This window comes from Cibotium barometz, chromosome 44, assembly GCF_041138505.1.
Source record: "Cibotium barometz isolate CiBa-2024 chromosome 44, ASM4113850v1, whole genome shotgun sequence".
Classification (NCBI taxonomy): Eukaryota; Viridiplantae; Streptophyta; class Polypodiopsida; order Cyatheales; family Cibotiaceae; genus Cibotium; species Cibotium barometz.
The window spans coordinates 15,196,002-15,208,624 of record NC_141089.1 but is presented as its reverse complement, the minus strand read 5'-3'; the positions used below and the strand labels follow the sequence as shown (position 1 = coordinate 15,208,624).

The following is a 12,623-nucleotide window of genomic DNA, read 5'->3' as shown; positions in this document are numbered from 1 at the left end:
CAGGGATGAGGGGCGGTGGACCGGGGGGGGGGGGGGGGGTGTGTGGAGGAGGAAATGTTAGCTAAGAAGGGGTGTCTCCTGGCAAGATGTGACTTTGGCGAGACAATGAAAATAAAGGTCACGGGTTTTTCCAGTGTAACGGTACTTAAGTTGGGGGACAGCCAGCTCTGTCAAAAAATAGGCCAACGTGGTGTTATTGACTTGCGCCACCCAAACCTTTATATAAGCCCCCTTCTCCTTGGATACTTATTAGCCTTGTCCTCAGCTGATCTGCCACCTCTGCAGGAAAACCTCCAGTATCATACGCATCCGCCCTGCATCACGCTAATCTCCTCTATTAGCAACTAATCTCCCAGCATTAGCACCAATTGGTTCTTCACGCTTCAATATCTTTTCACTGGTGGGTTGTCTTGCTTAGATAGATCGCATTATACTATCCTCCATTCACCTATTTATTAACCTGCATTCTATCTTGGTTCTTCTTCACCAATATTGTGGATGATGGATGGCTTACATTAGAACATATTGGCCAATATACGTACTGAAATAACGAGGATGTAATTAACCCAATATATATTTACCTGTATAACTGCATGTCTTCTTAGTGGATGATCCGCCAGTTCTGTGCTTAATCGTTTGCTGCATAGGTTGGCTAATAATTTCTGCTAAAGCTTTGGAAGCCATTGAAATCCTTGCAAAAAGCCTCCATAAATGAGTTCTATTCAGTACAGCCCTTGATTGGAATTATCACGATATATGCACAGGCCTGCGCATGGTTTGGGTAATTCTCCTGCCAACTGCCTCCAATACAGTATGCTAAAGCTGCACGTGGGACGTTTGAGCTTGCTAAATATCCTTTTAATCTTAACAATTAGTCTTATTAACGTAATTGTGTACTATTAACAATATTGAGCTTGCCTAAATTGTTCCTGCCTGATGCAGGGCTATGCCTGATTAATGAGCTGTAGGCTAATTGTACATGCAATGGGGATGCATGGGTTGTACCTTTTCAAGTTTCATCATATTCACTGCAGTACTGCTCTCCTTAGTCTCCTATTATCTCATTTTTTTGGTTTCATAAAAAAAATAATTGTGATATCATCTTTCTGTCCTCTTGATGGGTGCAGGAAAAGTATAGTAAGGCAATGCAAGCTACTACAGAACTCCATGGAAAGGGGTCAATTTTGCCCCCCTTTTTCTCCCTAAATGTTAAATATGTAGATATTTGAGCTGTGGATATTGGGCAATGTGGGCAAAGTGGTCATCTATCTTCCATTCTTGTATTAACATAACATAGCTATTTGGGCTCATTCAAATCCCTTCAATCCTACTTCCTTTGCATGACTCTGCTATCTTTACAAGCAAGATTGATTTATCTAATTTCTTTGGCTACTGGCACAGGTGCTTGCTTCAAGAAAGAAGCCCGCACGCTGCCCATCTCTCCCTTGCATTCGCTTGCCTGCATAGCATACGAATAGAATCCATACTTAATCCTGCTTCTCTTCATCCTTAATTCTTCTTAATCCCATCATCTTCATCCTCTCATAGTAGAAAGATTAGCTTAAGCATCTGTGCATAGCTTAGCTCCGCCAAATCTTGGGAGTTTTCATGTAATTAAGCATTAAAGCACTCCACATGCATGGATTATTGTGGATGGACAGGTTCTGGACACAAAGAAATTGCTATTTTCTGGTGTTATATTCATTTTTGGAGCAATAGGAGGAATTCTTTTGTTTCTTAATCGTATTTAGGGAGAAAAATGACTGATTGAGCCATGCAATGCTTTGTGCAGGAGGGTATTGAACGGAAATGGTAACAAATGTGCTCGAAGGGGGAGAATATAGCCTTGGCTCGAGCTATTCTCAGCAGGGATTGCGTGCAGGGGAGGGTGTACAACCAGGAAGCCGAGAAGATGTGTACAGGGTATTATCCTTTGATAGGTCAAACTCTTTCGATGAGTCCCTGCCCCCTTTATTGAGGTTTCTCTCCAGCGGGACTTACCCTTTCATCGCAGAAGCGCCCTTGCAGGACAGCTTCGAGCTCAGAAGAGGTGCCTCGGTACCCAACTTCATCTTCGCAGATGTTGAGAAAGGAGTCTGGAGCCCTAAACACGAGCTCCGTAACCAAACCCCGCTGGAAATCTCTCTAAGAGCGTGCCATTCTGAGAGATTATGTGACCCCAAAACTGTAATCCATGTAGGAGAACCCCTAAACCATGCAGAAACCCTAAGCAGTAAAATGCCCAAATGCAACCTCACCTGCTCTGAGATATTCTCTGAGCCAGAAACCCTAATTTACTCAGAAGCCGTGAGTTTCCCAAAGAAGAAAGTGCCCAAATGCGGCTTTCCCTCAAAATTTTCCTTTGGAGGGCACAAGATCACCCCTGAGTTGAAAATGGGATCGACCAATACAGGACTCAAAGAGAAAAAAGAAAACCCAAGAGTGGTGGGTCACAGGAAGACCCAGCAGAAGAAGAAGAAATTCCATTCACAGCCCAACCCAATGATGAGTATGGATGACACTCCTCATGTGTTGCAGGAGGCTCACAGCCACTCTGGCCCTTTGCCTGGTTTCACCTTGCAACAGAACGATGGTGGTGTTGATGACAGATATTCCTTCTTCAAGACAAAGGCTACAGCGCTCGAGAGGCCCTTCTCTCGCCTTCACAGCAAACCCCATCCAGAACAGCAGGTTAGACCCGGGTCTGAGCTCAATGTGCGGCGGTATTTCCATGCACTCCAAGGGCCAGAACTGGACATCCTGAGGGTAAGTATTTCTATTTTATCTGTAATTGATCAATCAGAGGCTTCTGCATGCTGACTTTCTGTATTAACATTCATGCCTGGAGCATGCAGGATTCTGAAGATACTGTGCTCCCAGTTGATAAAAAATGGCCTTTCCTCTTGAGGTTCCCGATTGGATGCTTCGGTATTTGCCTAGGCCTTGGTAGCCAGACAATACTATGGAAAACTCTGTCAACTGCAGCTTCCATGCAGTTCATGCATGTCCCAAAGCTTATCAATCTGACACTCTGGTGTTTGGCACTCATGACACTTCTCACAGTGTTCACAACATATTTTTTGAAGTGTCTCTTCTACTTTGAAGCCGTACGGCGCGAGTTTTATCATCCAGTTCGTATAAATTTCTTCTTTGCTCCATGGATAGCATGCATGTTCTTGACATTGGGGGTTCCTCCTGCAGTCACCAGATCCATACACCCCGTCTTGTGGGTGTTCTTCATGGTGCCTATCTTTGCACTAGAGCTCAAGATCTATGGGCAGTGGCTATCTGGAGGCGAACGGAGACTCTCCAAGGTTGCGAATCCCTCCACACACCTATCCCTTGTGGGAAATTTTGTGGGGGCTCTCTTGGCTGCAACTGTTGGTTGGAAAGAGTTAGCCATTTTTTTCTGGGCTGTGGGTCTTGCACATTACTTGGTGCTTTTTGTGACGTTGTACCAGAGATTACCAACTGCAGCTGTACTTCCCAAGGAGCTTCACCCAGTATTTTTTCTGTTTGTTGCAGCACCAAGCACTGCGAGTGTAGCTTGGTCCAAGATTGTGGGTGACTTTGACCTAGTATCAAGAATTGCCTACTTTGTGGGCTTGTTCCTTTATTCATCTCTGGTAAGCCAAGAATTATCAAGATTTCATGTATGTTCATTGGCATATATGTATGTACTGTATGTGTGTGCATGCACAAACATCTGTAGTTAGTGTGTCGATGTTTGTACGTACAAATGTACAAACATTGTGTGTGTGTGTGTGTGTGTGTATGTGAGAGAGAGAGAGAGAGAGAGAGAGAGAGAGCATGTGCATGTGTGATTGTTTAATGAAATTCAATGATATGTTTATAATAACTCTTTATTGTGTAGGTGGTTCGGGTCAACTTCTTTCGTGGCTTTAGGTAAGATCTAACCCGAACCCTGCAATGCTTTGCTGTTTAACATGCTATTTTCTCATAGAAGGCATCTCAGTGGAAGAAGAGCAAGCTGTTGACATGCATTCATCAAGATATTACTTAACTACTGACATGTTACCATTACTGTCTACACAGCTTCATGGTCTGCCTTCATACATGTCCATCATCCAAGCCAATGAACACACTGTGCTCAGCATGCATGTCCATCATCCAAGCCAATGAACACATGGTGCCCAGCTCTGTGTAAAGCCCTTGTCAAGTTGGGAATTTGTTCATGTGTGTGTTGCTTGACTAAGAGATGTCACATGCCCGTGTGCAACCATTGTCCAAACTTATCAAAAAGTTCACATGTAAATAGGTCAACTAGTTGCTATATGGGGAGTTTTTAGTGACTCATTTTTGGTGGCCTGCCTAGCATGTTACGCTTTCCATACATTTTGCGACAGCACTGATCTTGGGGACAGGCAGCAAGGCATGACTCACATGAGACATGCCCCCATTGTGCAGCTTGTTGATTGGACTGATGCCTGCGAGCAGCCACCTCCAGCTGGAAATGGAATGGGCTTGGGCAGGATTGCCAATGAGAGTGTCACTGCCCATATGATGCACTGCACTGCCTCTCACCATGCTGGAAAGTGTGTCGCAGGTGCTTCAAAGACAGAAACAGGTGATGCATGTGTGGAATGCCATCTGTTGTGCTCCCGACTTGTCACCAAGTTTAAGGGTTTTGGCACCCGCTCAAGCTTCGAGCAGGTTGCAACGCGCATGGGTACAATGTGGGTGCCCTCCCTAAGTTTTTGAGAGGATCACCTTTTTGTTTAAGGTCAAGAAGCATGCAGGGTTTTTTTGCAAAGGATTGCCATGTCACGTGTACTAAAGGATGCTCTACAGTAGTCTTGCTAAGGTTTTCATGTATTCCAATATTCTCATGGGAATTTGTACGCTTGTTTTCAGGTTTTCAGTGGCATGGTGGGCATACACCTTCCCCATGACTGCATCTGCCATTGCTACAATCCACTATTCTCTGGAAGTCAAGCATCCCATTACACAGGGTCTGGCAGTGGTGCTTTCATTGATCTCGTCTGTTACTGTTCTCTCATTGTGTCTCTTCACCATCCTTCATATCTTCTTTTGGTGCACCATGTTCCCCAACGATGTGGCTATCGCAATCACAAACGAGAACCATCAAGTAAAGCGGAAGATAAAGGAGTTAGAGGACTATAAACTATCTGAGGCTAGCCCAGAAAGTTTTTCATGTGGCAAGGTAGAGGAGTTAGAGGACTATAAACTATGGGAGGCTAGCCCGGACAGTTTTTCATGTGGCAAGAGCAAGGCTTGGCAATTAGGCAAACCCTTTATGAATTAAGTATGGAAAATGGAGTCACATGTGCTTTCAGCCATGTCTGAGCCTTTTCCAGGCAATATAGTCAGGTCTGCATCAGTGTTCGAAAAAAACCCGGGTTTAGTGTAATTTGCACCTGCAACTTCTGAAAATTACCTTCAAATTTTTAACTTGAAGGTACAAAAACCTGCGAAATTTTAGAAGGAAAACCTCCAAAATTTGAGAAATTCTTCAATTAATAATTTCCCAAATTTCTAATGAAGGTTTTTAACTTTTTGGCAAAATTATTTTTCTCGAACACTGGTCTGCATGGGTGTGATGTATGGAGACTGCACTATTACACTCACTATTTTACAGCATTCACCACACGAGTGGCCCTGGCCAGAGTCAATTATTGAATGGTCTAAACCGTTGTTCACATGTGTTAGTATCTATGACACATGCACATGCACATAGGACATGGGTCTGGCCCACTCTTAAAAGGGGAAATGTATGAATATAATTATTTTTCCATTTTCATCATATCATGTTATATAAACACAATTGTCATATAAACATCGTGTCATTTTCATCGCATCATGTTATATAAACACAATTGTTTTTCTCTTTTTATAACACCAAACTCTCTCTATCATCAAACTTTGTTTATGTCGCAGTATGTATATAACATAAATATATATCTTTTTTTATAATAAATATATAAATATAATATAAATATAAATATAAAATTATTATAAAAAATAAATATATTTAACTAAAAAAACACACACACCCATGCACATACACACGCACACATATATATTATAAATATATACGTATTTAAATAATAAACAATATATATATATATATATATACACACATATACATATACATACATACATACATATATATATATATATATATATATATATATATATATATATATATATATATATACACACACATATACATATACATACATATATGTATATATATGTGTGTGTGTGTGTGTGTGTGTGTGTGTGTGTGTGTGTGTATGTATGTATGTGTATGTGTGTGTGTATTTAAATATTTACATATATTTACACGCACACACACACACATATGCATATATATATATATATATATATATATATATATATAGTGTATGTGTGTGTGTGTGTGTGTATATATATATGTGAGTATGTGTGTATATCTTTTATTATACTAAATATGTTTATTTATTTATATATGCGTTTATATATATGTGTAGATGTGTGTGTGTGTGTGTGTGTAATATAAATATATCTCTTTTTATAATAAATATTTAATTATTTGAAAAAATAAGCATATTTAATATAAAAAACACACCCATGCACGTGCACACGCACATATATATAAATAAACATAAAAAGTGTGTATGTATGTATGTATGTATGTATGTATGTATGTATGTATGTATGTATGTGTGTGTGTGTGTGTATTTAAATATTCTCTCTCTCGCTCTCTGTTATAGATATATGTATACTCTTTATTTAATCTATATATATATATGTGTGTATGTATGTATTTAAATATTTACATATATTTGCACACACACATACACACACATATATATATGCATATATATATATATATATATACATACACATACATACATACATATATATATATTGGCATACATACATCTATATCATATTATATTATATAAAGAGTATAATGTATATATATCTATCTGAGAGAGAGAGAGAGAGAGAGAGAGAGAGAGAGAGAGAGAGAGAGAGAGAGAGAATATTTAATTATTATAAAAAATAAGCATACTCAATATAATAAAACACACACACACACCCACGCACGTGCACACACTCAATATAATAAAACACCCACGCACGTACACACACACACACACATATATTAAATATATATATATATTTAATATATGTGTGTGTGTGTGTGTACGTGCGTGGGTGTTTTATTATATTGAGTGTGTGCACGTGCGTGGGTGTGTAATTAAATAATAAACATAAATATATATATATAAGCATACTCCATATAATAAAACACCCACGCACGTGCACACACACACACACACATATATATTAAATATATATATATATATATGTATTTAAATAATAAACATATATATATATATGTGTGTGTGTGTGTATTTAAATATTCTCTCTCTCTCTCTCTCTCTCTCATTGCAAAATATCACAACAAACAGGACAAGATCCAAGTTCTCCAACAGTCTAAATCATTACATGGCACTAGGCTCTAGCTAGCTGATGAACTCACTCCCCTCCTACAGCTCAAAAACAAAAGTGCAAAACTCGCCAAAGTCCGAGCAGCCCGCCAAGCTGGAAAGTGGGCAGTCTACCGTGACGGAAGGGCAATAATCGAGGACTTCTATAAGCCTAAACCCAATTGACTAGCATTCTAATGTGCCATGGGCATTTTTTGTATCATAGATAGTTGTTTATTATCCTAGGGTTTTCATTAATCTTTTGCTTACCTAAGTGCACCCCGACATGCATTGTAATGACTGAGGTACCGGTTTTTGGTCCCATATGCCTTCAAGGCCTTCTGTGGATGTTAATATGACTTTCTTTCTTCTCTCTCTCTCTCTCTATATATATATATATATATACATATATATACATATACATATATACACACATATATACATATATATACATATACATATATACACACACATATATATATATATATATATACATATACATATATCTAAATATACATATATATACATATATATATATATATACATGCATCCATATCATGTGAGAGAGAGTATAATGTATATATATCTATCTAGGAGAGAGAGAGAGAGAATATTGCAATACATACATACCTATACCTATATATATATATATATATATATATATATATATATATATATATATGACTTTAATTATTTTAAAAAAATCAACATATTGATCATAATAAAACACACACACATGTACATAAACATATATATATATCTCTCTCTCTCACGTATAGTTATATACACATTATAATCTTTATATAATATAATATAATATATATATGTATATTACACACACACACACACACACACACATATATATGTGTGTGGACATATGATTTTTTTTAATGTGGGTATTTTTGTGTCTGTGTGTGCACGTGCACACACATGTGTGTGAGAGTGTGTGTATGTACACGTGTAAATGTGTGTACTCATGTGCATCTGTGTGCATATCTATATGTGTGCACATGTATTTGTGTCTGTTAGTGTGTGTATGCGTGCATATATATGTAAGTTCATATGCATGTATGTGTATGTGTGAGGTTGAGTAAGTGTGTGTGTGTAAGTGTGCATATTTGTATATGTGCATGCGCATGCGAGTGTGTGTGTGTGTGTATGTGTGTGTTTTTGTGTGCATGTGCGTGTGTTCTGTGTATATATATATATATATATATATATGAGACTCATTCAATGAGCAAATGACTCATTTAAAAAATTCTCCTTTCTCCTTTATGTGAAAGGTCCTCCTCCTCTTGCCAAGTGGGGCTCTCCTTTGCCAACCACATGGCAAGTTACAAATAAGTGATATATAGATGTCACTCTCTGTGCCTGTCTCATTTTATCGTTTCTTATATCTTTTTGGCTGTCTCATTTTACCATGTCTATAAGAAGAGAGAGTTAAGGAGTGAAAGATGATACTGACGGGCGTGTAGAGCCATCAGGTTCCATGATGAGGATCTAGTTCGATACCTAGTGGCTACACGCCATATGGCAGCATACATGGCATGCACAAATGCACCCTCTTGGGAAAAAAAGAAGTGAAAGATGAAAGATAAGATTTATTCTCATTTCAAATTCAAATTTTAGTGTGAAGAGAGAGGGATGTATCTTTTTTTCTCTCTATCATCAATGTTTAAAAATAGAACACCCCATCATTATATGTACTAGTTGGAGACTTGTGCTTCGCACATCTTTTGAGACTTCCAAATTCAAATTCTATCTAAACCTCCAAATTCTTGCCACATGGAAGCTTTGTGAAACTCATCCTTGAGGATATAATAAGTGAGCATATCTCACCACACATCTCCACCAATGAAAAAAATGTAAAATCAATAACCATTTTTATAAAAAAAAACATTTTTCCTTAACAAAAATTCTACACATACACGTGTACCCCCACACACAGACACACATATACACACACACTCGCAAATGTACGCACACACTTGCACGCACTCATGCACACTCATATATGCATACACACAAACACACATAAGCATACATGCACATAGTCGTATACTGACATATGCACATGCACACACATATGACTGCATGTACACAGTGTCACACACACTCACATGTGTGTACATAGAATCGACACACACCCAATTACCCACATGGACGTGCGTGCACATGATACACATACACACACTCGCTAGCATGCACATGCACATACACACTTGCAAACACATGCACAACACAAATACACATGTGTGCACATACTTGAGTGTACACATACACATACACATACACACATGCATGTATGTATGCATGTGCATGTACACACAAGCGTACGCACACGCGTACACATCTTGGATTTATTCACACACATGCACATAGATGCATACACACACCATCTTGCATACGTGCACACAGAGACATACACATGCATACATATAGATAGATACACGTATATACAAGCACACACATGGTGCATGCACACGTGTGATTGTCGGCACACACAATCATATACGTGTACACACAAAGCAGATGTACACATAGTCTCAGCGTGAGGGTAACGTGAGCTACCTTCATTAAGGCTTTAATAGATGAGGGTGTACACACAGACATGTGCGCGTACACACTATTGACACATAAAGGCGCACACACTTGCACGCACGTGTACACACACAGAGTCGGCGTGCACACACCCGACATACACATGTATGCATATATACGCATACACTTTCACACACATAAACACACACAATCGATTCACACACTTGTGCAAAGCACATAAAAGATATATGAGAGGGCTACGAAAGTACACTATCAAAGTACAATCATTCACATTTGTACTTTTTAAGAGTCTTAATAAATTATCAACCCTTATGTTTTCTAGTGGGTTACTCACACATAGTCAATGTTGTCTTTGTGTGGTGTTTTGTTTCAATACCCTTTGATTAGAAAGTTCACCAATGTATAAACCACTATGAGTCTCACCAATTAAACCACTATGAGTCTCACCAATTAAAATTATAACTTCATCAGCATGATTAATAAAAGTTTTTATTTTAAAAATATCAACAATGTATCAGTATTGCAATGTGAACATTGAAAATGAGAGTAGCTTCTCTAACTTGAGACCTAGCAAAATAGACATACTTGTTGTTAGTGAAACCACAAAAAGAATGAGCAAACATTGTCTGCATGAAACGAAAATGGAAATAAACTATTCATAATCTCAACCATGTACAAGAGCTCTTGTTAGAACTCATGACACAATACAGACATAATCATTGTTGTCTGTGTTGTAGCTACCTTCTAATCCTTGTACATGCTATATCGTGCATGAAAACAATAAATGGGCTATTTTTTTGAAATTTGGCCTATTCGTGGCCAAGTTCCATCACCCAAGGTTTCTTGTTATTTTAACAACCTTAGTTGTTCTCTTGGGTGAAACTTGGCACATGCTCCGAAAAGACCTTGGGGGGGGGAGGGGGGGCTCACTCATAGATATGTAAGCGTAGCACGTGGGTTCAACAGAAGGGATTTTTTAAATCCTTTTTTTACATAATTTTTTACATACAAACGGGTACCATTTAACGGGGGTATTTACAGATTGAATAGAAAAAGGGTGTGTTTAAATTCACAGACAAGGGGTTTTTAAATTAGGCCTTGAATGCACATGATATAAAGAGTTTACATATAGTGAACCCCCCAAGCGAAAGACTAGTTGAGATACGTCCCCATGTATGACCATCACATGGCTATGTGGAGAGAAGCCATGAGCTTATCTCAAGTTCATGCTTTGATATGGGATCAGTATAAACGTACGAAAATGTAAAATAGGAGATAAGGATAAACAACAATCCACGTCACAATGCCACATCATCAAATTGTCCGATTTTGAGCATAATTAGTGTCAGAAAAGTAAACAATGCTTCATCATCAAACCATGCACTAAGTAAGTCCGAAACCTCTTATTCTTTATTAGCTTAAGAGACGATGACTATAAACAACAAACCCCGCATCATATCTATGCTTGATTTTTGAAGGGCACCCTTGCCCTTCAAAATTGACAAGTTTGGTGAAATATAGCAAGTTTTTTAGATTTTAGTGTAATTTTTTACAAGCATTGTAAAATTTTGTAAGTATTTTACGGCAGAATGCTCAAAAACTGGTGTGACGCCATCAAAAAGCAACTATCTTGGGTAGAAAAAAGGTGGACTAAAGCAAACGTGTGTACAAGGTTTTAGTGATCATGAAGGAGTGTTGAATGTTGATTTGAAGATTTTTGAGTACTAAAATGGTCTTCTCTTTCTAGTGTTTGTCAAGGTGCCAGTTGCTAAATGATTGTGAAATGTAAAGAAGTTGATGTTCGGGTGTGGGATGGGCGGGCCCAGTGCGGGCGGCCGCCATTGTCAACCTAGGAACGTAGTTCCTAAATTGTAATAGAGGGTAGGACCAATCATAAACAGACGAATTTCAAAATCCAATGGTGGGGCGCAAAGGGCGGAAAGTAGACGTTTGTGCTTTTATTTATTGTTTGAAGTTGCAAAGCTGGTTGAGTAGGTATCCAACTGGATTCGTCAGAGGAGCATTAATCATTTTTAATTTTATTTTTGAAGTTCGGGTTAAATACTAGCCTCAGGACTGCAGAATCGCAAACTCGCGCGTGCTGCTTCTGGTGCGTCTCTTTCTGGGCAAAAGGCTTGGTTGCCGTCACCGTGCCGTGTTTGCTGGTCTGTGCCACAACTGAGGGCGGCCCCCACCCCCCCAATTGGGGGACCAGATTTCGAGACTTCTAGATTCTACGCTCCAGTCATACACGGTATACACTGTACACCTACAGTCCACATCGACGTACACCCACAGGGCCACAAGTACTGTAGTCCAGTGTACGGCCGGCACACTAGGTAGACCGTGCAGGCTTGACTTATGACGTGTACCTTTGCCCTTCCAATATCGCACCTGGTGTCTTACAATTTCAATTCGTACTTAAAATTTTTAAATGACACCCTTCAGATGACGAACATTATTTTAAAATGAAAGGCTTTTTTTTTTCTCAATAAAATTACTATAATATATTAACAATATTCAAAGTCGGAGGTTCTCTTCACCATAACCATGGAAGAGAACCGACTCCCCCCCTCCCACACTAGAAAGTTAGTACAA

At 38.8% G+C, this 12,623-nt stretch overlaps 1 protein-coding gene across 17 annotated transcripts; it reads left to right on the top strand.

The window, feature by feature from the left end:
- The first annotated feature begins 251 nt into the window (after nt 1-251).
- On the top strand, nt 252-5,460 carry LOC147612988 (S-type anion channel SLAH2-like). 17 transcript variants are annotated; one of them, XM_086782270.1, is made up of 7 exons: nt 263-400; nt 943-1,033; nt 1,128-1,177; nt 1,793-2,766; nt 2,856-3,626; nt 3,875-3,906; nt 4,876-5,460. In XM_086782270.1, exons 4-7 carry the CDS (start codon nt 1,810-1,812, stop codon nt 5,285-5,287), a joined length of 2,172 nt encoding a protein of 723 aa, XP_086638396.1. In that variant the 5' UTR covers nt 263-400; nt 943-1,033; nt 1,128-1,177; nt 1,793-1,809; the 3' UTR covers nt 5,288-5,460. The 17 variants fall into 17 exon arrangements, 16 of the variants coding, with proteins under 16 accessions (XP_086638399.1, XP_086638396.1, XP_086638400.1 ...); XR_015263335.1 differs by lacking the exon at nt 263-400 and adding an exon at nt 4,568-4,697 and having other exon boundaries at nt 409-1,033; nt 4,876-5,014; XM_086782271.1 differs by lacking the exon at nt 263-400 and adding an exon at nt 409-781.
- The last annotated feature ends 7,163 nt before the right edge of the window (nt 5,461-12,623 follow it).

Bases quoted from the DNA above. Each gene is read 5' to 3' on its own strand.
- LOC147612988 (XM_086782273.1), top strand. From the start codon at position 1,810: ATGGTAACAAATGTGCTCGAAGGGGGAGAATATAGCCTTGGCTCGAGC. The intron at 2,767-2,855 runs GTAAGTATTTCT...TGGAGCATGCAG, and splicing joins CAGAACTGGACATCCTGAGG to GATTCTGAAGATACTGTGCT. The intron at 3,627-3,874 runs GTAAGCCAAGAA...TTTATTGTGTAG, and splicing joins TGTTCCTTTATTCATCTCTG to GTGGTTCGGGTCAACTTCTT.